This window comes from Chiloscyllium punctatum, chromosome 37 (assembly GCF_047496795.1).
Source record: "Chiloscyllium punctatum isolate Juve2018m chromosome 37, sChiPun1.3, whole genome shotgun sequence".
Classification (NCBI taxonomy): Eukaryota; Metazoa; Chordata; class Chondrichthyes; order Orectolobiformes; family Hemiscylliidae; genus Chiloscyllium; species Chiloscyllium punctatum.
This window is the reverse complement of record NC_092775.1, coordinates 67,912,170-67,927,834: the sequence shown is the minus strand read 5'-3', so window position 1 is coordinate 67,927,834 and position 15,665 is coordinate 67,912,170. Positions and strand designations below refer to the sequence as shown.

Here is a 15,665-nt window from a genome sequence, read left to right as displayed (position 1 = left end):
TACCTCCCCCACCCCAGCCCCATCCCCTCCCATCTATCTCTCAGCTCCTTTGGCCCATGACCCTCATTCCTGATGAAGGGCTTATACCTGAAACATTTGAGTCTCCTGTTCCTTGGATGCTGCCTGACCAGATGTGCTCTTCCAGCACCACATTTTCTGTCCCTTTCCTTGCCTCACTCACAATCAGTTACTCCTTCAGTACTGAAAAAAACAGACAATTCCAACCCTAACAGGTGCTGATGCCCCCTGCTACAAGGAATCCAGGTACCTTTCCCCCTTTTTAATGCATCACAATCTCCATAGTTTAGTCTCCAGCTCATAAATTCTGAGCCAAAGTTGCTTGAATGCAGATGTGTTTGCTTTGGACCATAATGGGATTCAGGGACTCCCACAAGCTACAGCCGTAATGTATAACCTGTTCTGCCATTCTGGGAAACTACTCAATTAACTTGTTCAATTTTATACTGAGTTACATTTTTATACTTTTTGTTAACTGTACCACTGGTTGCTTTTCTATATTGAACCTTAGGGATAGAATAAACTTTAGTCAATTACCAAGTATGAAATAGTTTGTTTCTTTTTTTGTAGAAATATACAAATGATTTCCTAAGGTTAAAAAAAATTAGGAAAAGCAAAAGTAATGAAACACATCTTTCTTTCTCCCCTGAACTCCCTTAATTTCTCAACTCCTGCACTCAATTAGAAATCACATACAAGTGTTAAGTCACACTAAGTTGGCTAGTTTTATATGTTCCTTAGATAAAAGGTATAGTTGACTCACTGAATGAAGATCCAGCTTCAAGTGGTTCTCAAGCTGTTTCTTTCATTGGAAGCTTTATTAAAACTTTAGTCCAGCCTGACAACTACAGAATTTAAACTGTAGATTAAGCTTAATGTCGAATTCAGGCTGCAAAATAAAAATTTAGACCTCTTTACCCAACTACTATCTGTATTCAATCTTAGATATATTGTTGGTATATTGCTTTGAGTTCTCAAATTTATGACAAAACATTCCTCAATACTCCTTTAAAGGAATGTTGTAGGGGGACTAGTTTTGGAATGGTGTAGACAAGGTCGGAAGTCACACAACACCAGGTTATAGTGCAACAGGTTTGTTTGAAATCACAAGCTTTCAGTGATGACACTTCACCTGACAAAGGAGCAGTTCTTGAAACCTTGCAATTTCAAATAAACTTGTTGGCCTATACCCTGATATTGTGTGACTTCTGATCTTTAAAGGGAGGAATTAAAGAGGAAAGCATTCACCTCAAGTGCCATTTGGTTCGGATGTTGTTTCATTTAGGATTGCCAAAGGTTCAGCTCCAAACACACCTCTTTAATAAATATGAGTCTGCCTTATTTCAAACAGCTGGAATAATAAGATTTAACCAAAGGATTAAACGATGATTTATTTCCTCAGCTCCTGGGTACTCCTGTTTTGAACAGACCGATGAAAGCAGAAATAATTTTGACAAATCCTCTGAGAATTTCATTGCACCAATGTGTTTTCACTGTGGAAGGATTAGGTCTAATTCATGGCATACATCAGACAAAGTAAGTAGAAAAATATGGTTGCTAAAACATGTTAAAATGCATATAACAGGACATAGTTTGTACTAACATTCCTTCGAGATCTGGTTGGGCCTTGTTCCCAACTTGACATCTTTTCTGTGTCCCATCCTCCAGCCAAATCAGTCTAAAACCTTTTTGATCATAGAACACAGAACATAGAACATTACAGCGCAGTACAGGCCCTTCAGCCCTCGATGTTGCGCCGACCTGTCATACCAATCTGAAGCCCATCTAACCTACACTATTCCATGTACATCCATATGCTTGTCCAATGCACTTGAGTTGGCAAATCTACTACCGTTGCAGGTAAAGCATTCCATACCCTTACTACTCTCTGAGTAAAGAAACTACCTCTGACATCTGTCCTATATCTATCACCCCTCAATTTAAAGCTATGTCCCCTCGTGCTCACCGTCACCATACTTGGAAAAAGGCTCTCCCTGTCCACCCTATCTAACCCTCTGATTATCTTATATGTCTCTATTAAGTCACCTCTCAACCTTCTTCTCTCCAACGAAAACAGCCTCAAGTCCCTCAGCCTTTCCTCACAAGACCTTCCCTCCATAACATGCAACATCCTAGTAAATCTCCTCTGCACCCTTTCCAAAGCTTCCACATCCTCCTTATAATGCGGTGACCAGAACTGTACACAATACTCCAAGTGCAGCCGCACTAGAATTTTGTACAACTGTAGCATAACCTCATGGTTCCGGAACTTGATCCCTCTATTAATAAAAGCGAAAACACTGTATGCCTTCTTAACAACCCTGTCAACCTGGGTGGCAACAAAACAAAAGTAAGGTAACTTAGCTGTACTGGTGAGACATGTGGAATTAAAAGCAATTAAAACTCTCTCAGATTGATAAATTCTGAGGAGAGGGTCAAAATTGGTCAACATGTTGAGGTGCTCAGAACTAACTGAACAAAGACAGAGGATGTGTGACATGCAGCATAACATAGAATCCCTACAGTGTGGAAGCAGGTCATTCAGCCCACCCAGACCAACACTGACCCTCCAAAGGGCATCCCACCCAGACTCACTCCACCTACCCTATCCCTGTAACCCTGCATTTCTCATGGCTAATCCACCTAGCCTGCATATCCTTGGAAATTATGAGCACTTTAGCATAACCAATCCACCTAACCTGCATAGCTTTGGACTGTGGGAGGAAACAGGAGCACCCAGTGGAAACCTGTGCAAACCCGGGGAGGATGTACAAACTCACAATAGCCAGTCGCCCAAGGCTGGAATTGCACCTGGATGTCTGGTGCTGTGAGGCAGCAATGCTGTCCATGGAGCCAACATGAAAGTTGTCATTGTTAAATTAGTCAATAGGAAACCTGGAGATGATTTGAATTTGATATTTTTATCCTTTGCATCAATGCTAATTTAATTATGTTCAACATTTCAAAAACCTGTTGAGAGATTATTTACTAAATCCCATTGCTCTTACATTGTTTCAGAGTTCATGAGATAAGGTCACAACAAACATTCAAACTACAACTTGAATTCACTCCAACGAAAACTGGCCCACGGAAGTTAATGGTCGATTTTGACTCTGCCAAGTTGAAAGACATGAAAGGATTCAAAAACATGACTGTTCAAAGGTTTTAAATGTGATGTACTTCTTACCTACTCTGTTGCATATTTTGTGCTGTTTCATGATATAACTTCATTTTTTTTAGTATTCTGTGCAATCAGAAATGTTTTGTCATCTAAATTAGTCAACCTATCGGAACAATATATATCTCCAGGTTCATTCATGGTTATGCATTTTTAAAATGGTTAATCTATGAAATATTTTGGCAGAATTTAGTCGCCATCATAGCCACTTTCAAAACAAAAACTAAAATATTCAAGTTGGCCCATACTGGGGAAGAAGCTGCTGCACTTGATGACAATCAATAATTTGAGAACTTATCTTTCATCAAACTGTTTAGAGACACTGTTATACACTATTGAAGCAGGTGGGACATCAAGCCAGGTCACCAGGCTCAGAGGCAGGGACACTACTACTGCAAAAACGCCCCTCAGGCTTTTTTTTGGTATTTTCTAATTGACCTGTTCAGAGGTATTCTTACATACCGCTGAGGCAGGTGGGATTTCAACCCAGATCTCCTGGCGCAGATATAGGGACAATACCACTGTACCACAAGACCCCTCAGTGATTTCAGAATGGTTGGGCCACCATCTCAAACAGGCATTAGTCATCTTAAATCTGCTAATCAGTGGTCCAACATCTTACTTAGGACCTGATGACAAAATTGAGTTAAAAAGGTGGCAGTTTTTCTGAGTTTTATCACTGCTTAGTCAGCGATTCTTGAAGGGAACTGTTGAAGACCAGCAAAAAGGAAAGTATATGTTTTTTTTGTCATTGAACTCATCTTACTATAGAGTGAGAGGAAAACAAATTCTCTTCCTTCCTCCAGTTAAGTTATGCTTGTTTGCCATTGTTCCCTTTTCCGGTCTTAAACCATGGATGCCTGAGCTAGTCAATTTCAAACAGGGTCATTGTGAGTACTAGTAGGACACCCAAAACTTGCCAATATTAGATGAACACCAGTGCCTAACTTCTGGCAAGCCTCTGGCCTTCATTTTCAAGCCACGCTGTCAATATTGTGTCCCGGTTTTAAACGTGGGAACAATTTCTTAGCAGCACATTTTAAAAACATACTTACGACAGAACATTTTACAGAAAGATCTCCACTCATTCAGAAAATAAATTCTTGTTTCTCTGACATGGTATGGGTAAAGAGGTAACTAATATGATTATATGAAGGGACATAAAATGTGATCAGGAAGCATTGTTTATGCAAATATTTAGAAATTTTATCTTGATATTTAGAAGCCTTTCTCTTACTAGCAAAATGGATGAGATTACACTGAAACCTGGTGCAGTATGCACCAATAGAAGAACAAAGGGAGATCGCAATGCTTGCCACAAACCATGAGGTTCCACGACATGCCGTTTGTATCATGGCCTCTGGTTTGATCAAAAAATTATTCATTTTCTTGTAATCATGTCTCCAAATGTATCTTTTAATTTGAACTCAATGTTTCTGATATGATTATTGTGTACTACTGTTTTCAGGTACTGGGTACATGCCATGATTTGATTATATTGGTGAAGAAAATAAAATAAACTTGCATGAATGAATTGTGAATTCTACATTAATTAGCCTGTATTTTTGCATTGAAATTTAATCGCTCAAGACTGTCAATCAACTTCTATTTGAATTTATATGGTATCTGTACTGTTGACAGACTGTTCCAAGGTGCTCCATAGAGACACAACAGTATTAGTTTCATTGTGGGAAGAGTCTTGGATCCGCAAAGCTGAAAGTGGGAAGAGGCCCACCTTGAATGGCTGATAGCCCAGTACTATTGACTGCACAAGCACTAGCGATGACTATTACTGAGGCTTTAATTGCTATTTTCTCTGAGGCGGAGTTGTACTCAAAGGGATCACAGGGTGGATGCATACTAGACCCAATGATGAAAACCCACACGATCAGGTGGGATCTGGTCTTCAGGCATAAGGATTGTTGTTGCAGGGTTCTAACTACTTGGCACAGGGTAAGGATTGAGTCTCACATCTATGGCTTTTTTTTAAGATTCAATATTCTTTGTTTTTGTTCAGCCAGTTTCAAGTTTCTTTCCTTTCAATATTTCTGTTTAAGTGAGTGCTGACAACACAAGTTACCAAGCTCATGATCAGCTTAATTATGTAAGTTCTCCCAGTTAATGTATGTTCTTGCATGATTATCCATGATTAGATGATACATAGATTGGAATACCTTAGAATACAAGCTACCTTGTATTTTAAAATTACACACCACTTTATAGAAGTGGTTAACTGTACACCTAATGCCAACATCATTCATTCATTCATATATTTTAGAATGAATATTGAAACTGCATAGAAGTATAGACACAGATACATAGCAGTGTATGATAGCTGTCCAAAATATCTTGATGAAATATCTCTGGCCTGACTGACCAAGTGAAGTTGTAATCTGGTTTAATACATTTAGATTTAACAAAAAATGACTTTGAATTCAAAATGTATGGTGTTCAGATCAGAAATATAGGAACAGGAATAGTTCATTCAGCCTTTCAATGAGATCATGGCTGATCTGTAGCCTAATCCATACACCTGCCTTTGGTCCATATCCCTTAATACCTTGGATTAACAAAAATATATCTACTCAGATTTAATGTTAACAACTGATTCAGTACCAACTGCCATTTGGGGGAGAGGGTTTGAAATCTCTACCTCCCTTTGTGTGTCGAAGTGCTTCCTAACATCTCTCAATCAAAGATTGAACAGTCTGCCCCTAATTCTCAAACTATCTCCAATGAATGGAAATAGTTTATCTCTATCAATTCTGTCTTTTCCTATTAATATCTTGAAGACTTCGATCAGATCATCCTTCTCATCATCTTACCACCATTATTGAACGTAAAAAAAGCACAATGACAAAAGTAAATAAATAATGGTTAATGATCCTTGTCAAATGTTAAAAGTGATGACAACTTATGCAGCCAATATAATGTAACATCAGACTTTAAAACAGCCAAATGCTGTAAGATTTATTAATGAGGAGCAGACTATGAACTTTGCGATCCATCTTCTCAACCCCCATCTGCACCTCACTCAAACACATAACACAGATGTGGACACCACACACACTCTTATTCACTCATTCACGTCATTTAATTCCATGCTATCTCTGGGAGCTTGCTGTGTTATTGCATTTCCCACCTTACAACAATGTAGAAGTATCTTATGTACTGAAACTCCTTGGGCCATTAGATATAATGTTTCTTCTCTAATCTGATAAATAATTCAATACTCTTTATGCAGGTCAGATATCAAATGTGCTTTTTACAACCAGCGTTTCTGTATCTACTTGCATTGTGGTTAAATTTCATCCTCTTCTTATACAAAATCATGCACTTTCTTTAATATAAGGGTTACTGGGAAGTGATTAACATTTAGCTTGAGGATATTGGTCTCAATTTTTACTGGGAGTCAGGAACAGTGTTAGCGAGGCCTATAATAAATCACAGATGCCCTGTTCATTTTAACTGCCAGCCTGGTGGGTGAGAGTAGGAAGTTTATACTAGAAGGACATAGCTTAAGGGTCTGTGAGAACAATTCTGGGCAGCTACTGCTGGTGGTGATGACTTTGATAGAGATGGGGTAGGAGTGAACGGGAGGGGTGTTATAGAAAGGTTTAGATGGGGAATCAAAGATTGAATTTGGAAATGAGAAAGCCCAAGGCCCAAAAGGGGCATATTGTTAAAAATTACTGTGGGCTCTTCCAGTCTGTTGGTACCTCTTGTTGGGGTTCAGCTGCTGTGAAACGAAGCTCTCCTTGATAGAAATGCACAAATGTCAATCGAGCCTGATTGTTGAATATTACATTAGCCCTCCAACCTGCTTGTCTCCAGCAGGGCTTTCATCGTTGGCAGTTTTGTACATAAAATCATTGTTGGTGGGAAGGTGACAGGCTAGAGCTTCGACTGCTGCTGCTCATGCTCAAATCAATACACTTCCACTCACTTCTCCATGGCTTCTTCAGTCACAGGCTGGTTCACATGTACATTTGGTATTAATAGTATAATTTCTGAGTTGAGATCGAGCCCATTCGACGAAAACACCTGAGGAATGCAGTGCTTGTATCTAATAATTAGCTATAAAAAAGATGTCAGTTCCTTCAATATGATGATATCAATAAAAACCAAAAGAACTAGGGATGCTGAATATCAGAAATAAAAATAGAAGTTGCTGGAAAAGCTCAGTAATTCTGGCAGCATCTGTGGAGGGAAATCAGAGTTAACATTTCAGATCCAGTGACCCTTCCTCAGAATAATGATATCCATATCAAGTTTCCTATGTTATGAGGGATAACATTTGCATTTCCACATCCAGAAAAACAGCTGTTGGAGACAAACTCACATCATCAGTCATTAGTGCTCCATGTCATACTTTATTACTTTCAATTATTTTTATTGTCATGGTCAATCAGTTGACCTAGGTGTGATGGCATCAGGACTGAGATATCTTTCATGAGGATTTGTACAAAATCTGCCTCACACTACTCAGCAAATGTATGTAAAATACATTCACTGTGCATTGTGAGAAAGAGGAAAACAGACTGATTTGGGATATTTGGAGAGAAAGATGTTCATACAAAGTTTCAGCTCGAACTTAAAGCAATCAACTGCTTACTCCTTTTTTTCGGACACAACATATATTCATTGACAATAACGGAAGATAGCCAAGAGCAGATTTATGTGGATGTGCTTGTGTTGGACTGAGGTGGAGAAAGTCAGAAGTCACACAACACCAGGTTATAGTTCAACAGGTTTATTTGAAATCACAAGCTTTCAGATCACCGCTTCTTTGTCAGGACTTCACCTGATGAAGGGAGCAGCATTCCGAAAGAGAACATTAACAGGACTACCCCGTTGATAAGCACCACTTTAGCTTTTCTGAAAGATGTCTAATTAGATTTGATAGAGGTATTCAAAATTATGAGTTTGTGACATTTTACTCAGGGAAAAATGTTCGCAGCAGTGAAAGAATTGAGAACAAAAGGGCACATATTCAAGATAACAAGCACAGAATGCTGGAGAAACTCAGCAGGTCTGTCAGCATCTGAGAAGAGAATTAGCATTTCAAGTTGTATGATTCTTCTTCAGAACTAAAGATTTAAGGTAATTGGCAAAAAGGAAGTGACAGCAACATGATTGAGAACTTTACACACAGAGAGATGTTACCATCTAGATTAGAGTCATAGAGATGTACAGCACGGAAACAGTCACTTCAGTCCAACTCGTCCATGCTGATCAGATAACCCAACCAAATTTAGTCCCATTTGCCAGCAATTGACCCATATCCCTTTAAAAGCTTTCCATTCATATAACCATCCAGATGCCTTTTAAATGTTGCAATTGTACCAGTCTCCACCACTTCCTCTGCCAGCTCATTCCATACATTCACCACCCTTTGCATGAAAAAGTTGCCCCTTAGGTCACTTTTATATCTTTCCCCTCTCTCCCTAAACCTATGCCCTCTAGTTCTGGACTCCCACACACCAGAGAAAAGACCTTGTCTATTTATCCTATCCATGTCCCTCATGATTTTATAAACCTCTGAGGTCACCCCTCAGCCTCTGATGCTCCAGGGAAAACAGCCCCAGCCTATTCAGCCTCTCTCTATAGCTCAAATCCTCCAACCCTGGCAACATCCTTGTAAATCTTTTCTGAACCCTTTCAAGTTTCACAGCATCCTTCCGATAGGAAGGAGATGAGAATTTCATGCAACAGTCCAACAGTGGCCTAACCAATGTCCTGTATGGCCGCAACATGACCTCCCAACATCTGTGATGATCCAGGTTGAATTGAGACATTTCAGGTGGGATTAGATTGTTATCTGAAAAGGAAGAACGACTGAGTGTTGGGGAGAAGATAGATGAGTGACAGTTAGTAAATCTCTCCATCTGAGTGTTAGCATAGACATGGTGGGTTCAATAGCCTTCTGTGCTGTAACAATTCTGTAATTCTAAGAATTGACGACAAAATAATTAGGGCTAAACAGAAATGTTGTTGGCTCTCCAATATGTAGGACATGGCAGATAGACTCAGGCTGTATCCCATCACATGGTCTGAGACAATAATTCAGGGAAAAAAATAAGCTTCTGGACTATAAACAGAGGTAAGATAAGACTTTTTTGAACTTGCCATTGAATGCACACCAGCCTCAATTAAGAATTGTGTTTAAATTGAGCTGTGGAAGTTCATGTGAAACACTCAATCTACCTTTATGTACTTCCATACCCACCTTGTCAGAGGGTAAATACTAAGCTGTTCTGCAATATCCTTGGTATTCTGACCTTTTAAGAGAATAGTGATGGGATGAAATGTTGCTTCGTTATTTACGAAGGGTGGGAATGACATACAATGTACATGGCTATAAAAATGGGGAAGTGACCATAATTAGCCATTTGGACAGAGTGATTGAGTGCTTGAACAAATGTGAGATAGTCAGACATGAGCGGTACAGATGTGTGAAGGGAAAGTCATGTCTAACTAATTTAAATGGCTGTGAATTCAAAATCAGAAATTGCTGAAAAAGCTCAGCGGATATGGTAGCATCTGTGCAGGAAAAACAAAGTTAACGTTTTGGGTCCAATGACCATTCTTCAGAACTGATTGTAGCTACGACAAGGTTGGTATATATGCTGGAGAAAGGGTGGGAAGAAGGGGCAATAAGGAAACAATTGGTAAAGATGGAGCTGAGAGAGAGAGAAAAAATCTTAACAGTGATCTCCAACCCACCCCCCACTTCCCCACCCCAAACTGCCTGCAAGCTCATAGTTCCCCAAACCTGCACAGCTCACTTCTACCTCCTTCCCAAAATCCACAAACAGGACTGCCCAGGCAAACCCATTGTTTCTGCCTGCTCCTGCCCTTATACACTTCTGACCTCAACTTGATTTTTTCTTCCCTTGACCAGTCCCTTCCCACTCACTTCCACAATTCCTCCGATGCTTTATGTCAGTTTCAGAATTTCTAGTTCACTGGTTCAGCTACATCCCACCAGCATCCATATCCAAACGGTCATTAGCCACTATTTCTGTCACCTCAAAAAGGGTACGACTACCAAACATACATTCCCTCACCTCCCTTGTCAGTCTTCTGCAGGGACGGTTCCCTCTGAGACACCCTGGTCCACTCCTCCTTCACTTCCAACACTTTCCCACACCCCATGGCACCTTCCCCTGCAATTGCAGAACATATAACACCTGCCTGTTTACTTCCTCCCTCCTAACTAACAAAGGCCCCCTGACCCACCTTCCAGATGAGGCAGCAACTTACCTACACTTCACTCAATCAGCCTACTGTATTCACTGCTCCCAATGTGGTCTCGTATACACTGGGGAGATGAAGCACAGACTGAGAGACCGATTTACAGAAAACCTACATTCCTTCTGCAAAAATGACCCTGAGCTTCCAGTTGCCTGCCATTTCAACACCCCACCATGTTCCCTGGCCAATATCTCTGTCTCAGGCTTGTTGCAGTGCTCCAACGAAGCAAAGCTCAAGCTCATTTTCTGCTCGGGAATGCTACAGCCTTCTGGGCTCAATATTAATTTCAACAATTTTAGAGTCTGAGCACCTTTCACATGTCCTTACCCCAAACCCCACACATGGGCTGCTACCACAAACGCCCATTATCACCCACTAGGATCCTCATTAGCAGCTATTCATTCTTCTAGTCTGACATTTACCCATTCTGTTGTCTATCCAACTATTTTTCCCTCTCTCTGGATTCCATCTCCACCTATTTACTCCTCCCCTTTGTACCCAGCCCACCTTCAGAATATGTACCAAACTTTTCCTAGCTAGAAGCAACTCTAAAGAAGGCTTATTAGACCTAAGTCATTAACTGTGTTTTCTCTTCACGGGTTAACTCTCCTGTGGAGTAGCTTGGGACATTTCAATATCATAAAGGGGCTGCAGAAATATGTTGTTTTTATATCGTTGTCAAGAGCATCTCCTAATATTGTATATTCAAGAGTTTAACCTCATCGGTGAAATTTGCCCTTTTAGCTTAACATGGTTGGCTCAGTGGTTGGCACTGCTGCCTCACAGCGCCAGGGACCCAGGTTTGATTCCACCCTCGGGTGGTTATTTGTGTGGAGCTTGCATATTCTCTTCATGTCTGCATAGCTTTCCACTAGTTGCTCTGGTTTACTCCTATGGTCTGGGGATGTGCAGGTTGGTGTATTGGCTATGATGAGTTGTCCCACTGTTTCTGGGAATGTGCAGGCTGGCTGGATTGGTCATGGGAGATGTAAACATGGGTTGAGTCTTGGTGGGGTGCTTTTGGGGGAGGAGGACAGTGCATGGGTGAGAGGTTCTGTCAACATAGACTTGGTGGACTGAATGGCCTGATTTCAACTGTAGGGAATCTATGATTCTGTGAAAAGGTGGGCAGGAGGCTTCCCGAGTTTTAAATCTATTGTAATAACTCAGGATGCTGCCAGATGTGTTGAGATTTCCCATCAATTTCCAATTGCTTTTTTTTAAATTCCAGCATTTGCAGTTCTATGGTTTTTCTGTTCAGTGTCTGTGGATGTTCCCAAAGCAGATCAGGCATGGTTTGCGGGCACCAATGGTGGGGAATTGCCATCTGCATGCCACCCGCGATGGTGTAACTGGAAGCTTTGTTTCTTTTTCTTATGTTCATGTGGTTAACATTTAAAATGCTGGCACCATTTGAGAGAAACATGCATTTATACAACAGGAGAAACTTGATGCCCAGTTGCTGTACAGAACGTTAGTTAAGTCACATTGGAATATTCCATGACCAGAAGGATGTGGAGGCTTTGGAGAGAGTAAAGACTCAGTTTACAAGGATATTGCCTGGTTTGGCGGGTATTAGCTACAAGGAGAAATTGGACAAATTTGGATGTTGAAAGACGAGGGGTGACCTGATGGAAGTTTACAAAGTTATGAGAGGCACAGGTAGAACGGATGGTTGGAGTCTTTCTCCCAAGGGTAGAAATGTCACTTAGCAGGCAACATAGGTTTGATATAAAAGGTGTTGGAAGGTGCAATTGCTTGTTTTGCAAAGGGTAGTGAGAGCCTGGAACTTGCTGTGTAGGCAGATACAACAACATTTAAGAGGCATCTTGACAGAAATATGAAAAGGCAGGGAATAGTGGAATAAGGACCATATAGACACAAAAGGTTTTAGTTTAGAAAGACATTGTGTATTGGTGGGCCAAAGGGCCTGCTACCAGCTGACAATGCAGCAGGTATGGTGGGGATTTTAAAAGTACCTCGCTGTTAAACAAGGAGGCTCCACATCACAGTTGCAATTTTGCTATTCAGCTCCACTGCCATTAAAGATAATTTATTTGAAGCACAAGAGAGGTATGGGTTCCACTCAAAATGAAATTTTACTAGGAAATATTTCATTCTTCTGAGGAAGGGTTACTGGATCAGAAAAATGAACTCTGATTTCTCTCCATAAATACCACCAGACCTGCTGAGCTTTTCCAGCAATTTGTTTTCATTTCACATTATTATTTGTTGAGGCCAACTTACTGAGAATTAAATGTACTGGCACACTTCATGGTCGGCACCGTTTGGTGGTCACAGGGGAGCTCTAAGATTAAATTAAGATTTAAAGACAAGACAGGCAATTTTTTAAAAACACAAGAGTGGCTTGTGTGTGGAATAAACATCCAGAGGAAGTGGTGAATGTGAATGCAATTACAACATTTAACAGACATTTATATCTGCACATAAGAAATGTTTAGAAGGATATGGGCCATGTGGAACTAGTTTAGGATTATGGTCTGCAGGGACTGGTTGGACTGAAGGGTCTGTTTCTGTGCTGTATAACTCCACGAGTTAGACATTTTCTTTACTGTGAAAGAAACAATGCTGTGTTACATTGTCTACTTACTGAATGTTCATGTTACGCCGTGTTGTACTCACCAGTCTGCAAACATGGCTTGATTTCCAGGCTCAAGTGGCTATTCTTTCTACCCATTGTAAAAGACATTATGTCAGACAATGCTTAGCGTGAATAATTGAAATTTTACAGGCAAATTCTAAATCTAGAGCTAACTATCGTCCTGAGATGGACATGTTTGGACAATACTGACTTTTTAAGCTTTTTAGGCTCTGACCTGTCTTGACTGTTTCCACTAAGCCTGCACCTGCCACATCCCAAGATATCAACCCTCCCAATGTCACTCCTCCACGCTCCCAGTCTCAACTTCTGCCCTTTGATTTCCTCTTCTACTTCTGTAATCTGCTAGACCCCAACTCACAACCACTGACTCACCTTGCAGCTCTTGTAGCTCCATGCAAACTGCTATTCTCCTTCTCCATTCCCCTCATGCTGTGGAGTTAAACAAAGAAAACTACTGACCACAGCTATGCCTGCAAAAAGCTGACTGCTGCTTGCCAAAAAAACACATGCCACAAAGCCATCATACACTGCCAACTTTATACTGAAGCTAGGGTTTTATTTAAAAGCTTCATACTTACTTGATTATGAACCGACAACAAGTCAACATGAGGCTCAACATGCTGTTGCCTTTATTGATGCATCTGAACCTTCAGTTGGGAAATTGAAATTTTACATTCTGCCTAATTAGAGCCATAGAGATGTACAGCATGGAAACAGACCCTTCGGTCCAACTTGTCCATGTCGACCAGATATCCCAACCCAATATAGTCCTACTTGCTAGCACCTGACCCATATCCCTCCAAACCCTTCCTTTTCATATACCCATCCAAATGCCTTTTAAATCTAGCAATTGTACTAGTCTCCACCACTTCCTCTGACAGCTCATTCCATACATGTACCACCCTCTGCGTGAGAGCATTGCCCCTTAGGTCTCTTTTATATCTTTCCCCTCTCACCCTAAACCTATGCCCTCTACTTCTGGACTCCCCCAGGGAACAGACTGTGTCTATTTATCCTATCCATGCTCATGATTTTATAAACCTCTATAAAAGGTTACCCCTCAGCCTCCGATGCTCCAGGGAAAACAGCCCTAGTCTACTCAACCTTTCCCTATAGCTCAAATTCTCCAAATCTGGCAACATCCCTGTAAATCTTTTCGGAACCCTTTCAAGTTTCACAACTTCTTTCCGATAGGAAGGAGACCAGAATTGCACACAATAGTCCAAGTGGCGTAACCAATGTCCTGTACAGCCACAGCATGACCTCCCAACTCCTGCACTCAATACTCTGACCAATAAATGAAAGCATACCAAATGCCTTCTTCATTACCCTATCTACCTGCGACTTCACTTTCAAGGAGCTATGAACCTACACTCCAAGGTCTCTTTGTTCAGCAACACACCCTAGGACTTTACCATTAAGTGTATAAGTCATGCTGAGATTTGCTTTCCCAAAATGCAGCACCTCATATTTATCTGAAATAAACTCCATCTGCTGGTTCTCAGCCCAGTGGCCCATCTGATCAAGATCCCATTGTAATCTGAGGTAATCATCTTCGCTGTCCACTACACCTCCAATTTTGGTGTCATCAGCAAACTTACTAACTGTATCGCTTCTGCTCACATCCAAATCATTTATATAAATGATGAAAAGTAGTGGACCCAGCACAGTTCCTTGTGGCACTCCACTGGTCACAGGCCTCCAGTCTGAAAAACAACTCTCAACCACCACCTTCTGTCTTCTACCTTTGAGCCAGTTCTATATCCACATGGCTAGTTCTCTCTGTATTCAGTGAGATCTAAACTTGCTAACCAGTCTCCCATGGAGAACATTGTCAAATGCCTTACTGAAGTCCATATAGATCCCATCTATCGCTCTGCCCTCATCAATCCTCTTTGTTACTTCTTCAAAAAACTCAATCAGGTTTGTGAGACATGATTTCCCACGCACAAAGCCATGTCGACTATCCCTAACCCGTCCTTGCTTATCCAAATACATGTACGTCCTATCCCTCAGTATTCCCTCCAACAACTTGCCCACCACCGACGTCAGGTTGTTCCCTGGCCTGCCCTTACCACCTTTCTGAAACAGTGGCACCACATTAGCCACCCTCCAGTCCTCTGGCACCTCACCTGTGACTATTGATGATACAAATACCTCAGTAGGAGGCCCACCAATCACTTCCCGAGCTTCCCACAGAGTTTACCGTGCATGCTGTTTTCCACCCGATCAGGCTTGACAAAATACTGTCCCTTCCATCCACTGCCTGGAAGGTTCTTGAAAAGCTGCTACAAGAGTGATGATAAGAAAATGTGAACATGCATTAAAATAAAGGCAACCTCAAAATATTGGTTGAGAGATTCGTGTACAGAGAAAAAGGATAAAGGATATGTGACGAGTGGCAGGACAGGAATTTGTTGGCCATACCTTGAGAAAAAAAGATGATAAACCTTAGCCTTGAACTAAGTCAATCGAGTGTAGATACACTACTATGCTGGGAAAAAGGAAATCCCAGGATATTGACTCAGTGATCAAGAAGGAAGGCTGTTACAGTGACAAGTTAGGATCGTGTGCAACTAGGTTGTAGCC

At 41.0% G+C, this 15,665-nt stretch overlaps 1 protein-coding gene across 4 annotated transcripts in view; it reads left to right on the top strand.

Annotated features, from left to right (window-relative positions):
* Window positions 1-4,730, top strand: part of LOC140463182 (protein-glutamine gamma-glutamyltransferase 2-like) — a 45,036-nt gene extending 40,306 nt beyond the window's left edge. For all 4 annotated transcript variants that reach the window (XM_072556965.1, XM_072556966.1, XM_072556967.1 and 1 more), the window contains exons 12-13: window positions 1,421-1,554; window positions 3,037-4,730. In XM_072556965.1, coding sequence (XP_072413066.1) covers window positions 1,421-1,554; window positions 3,037-3,187 — 285 coding nt within the window. In that variant the 3' untranslated portion in view covers window positions 3,188-4,730. The remainder of the gene's footprint in view (window positions 1-1,420; window positions 1,555-3,036) is intronic.
* The last annotated feature ends 10,935 nt before the right edge of the window (window positions 4,731-15,665 follow it).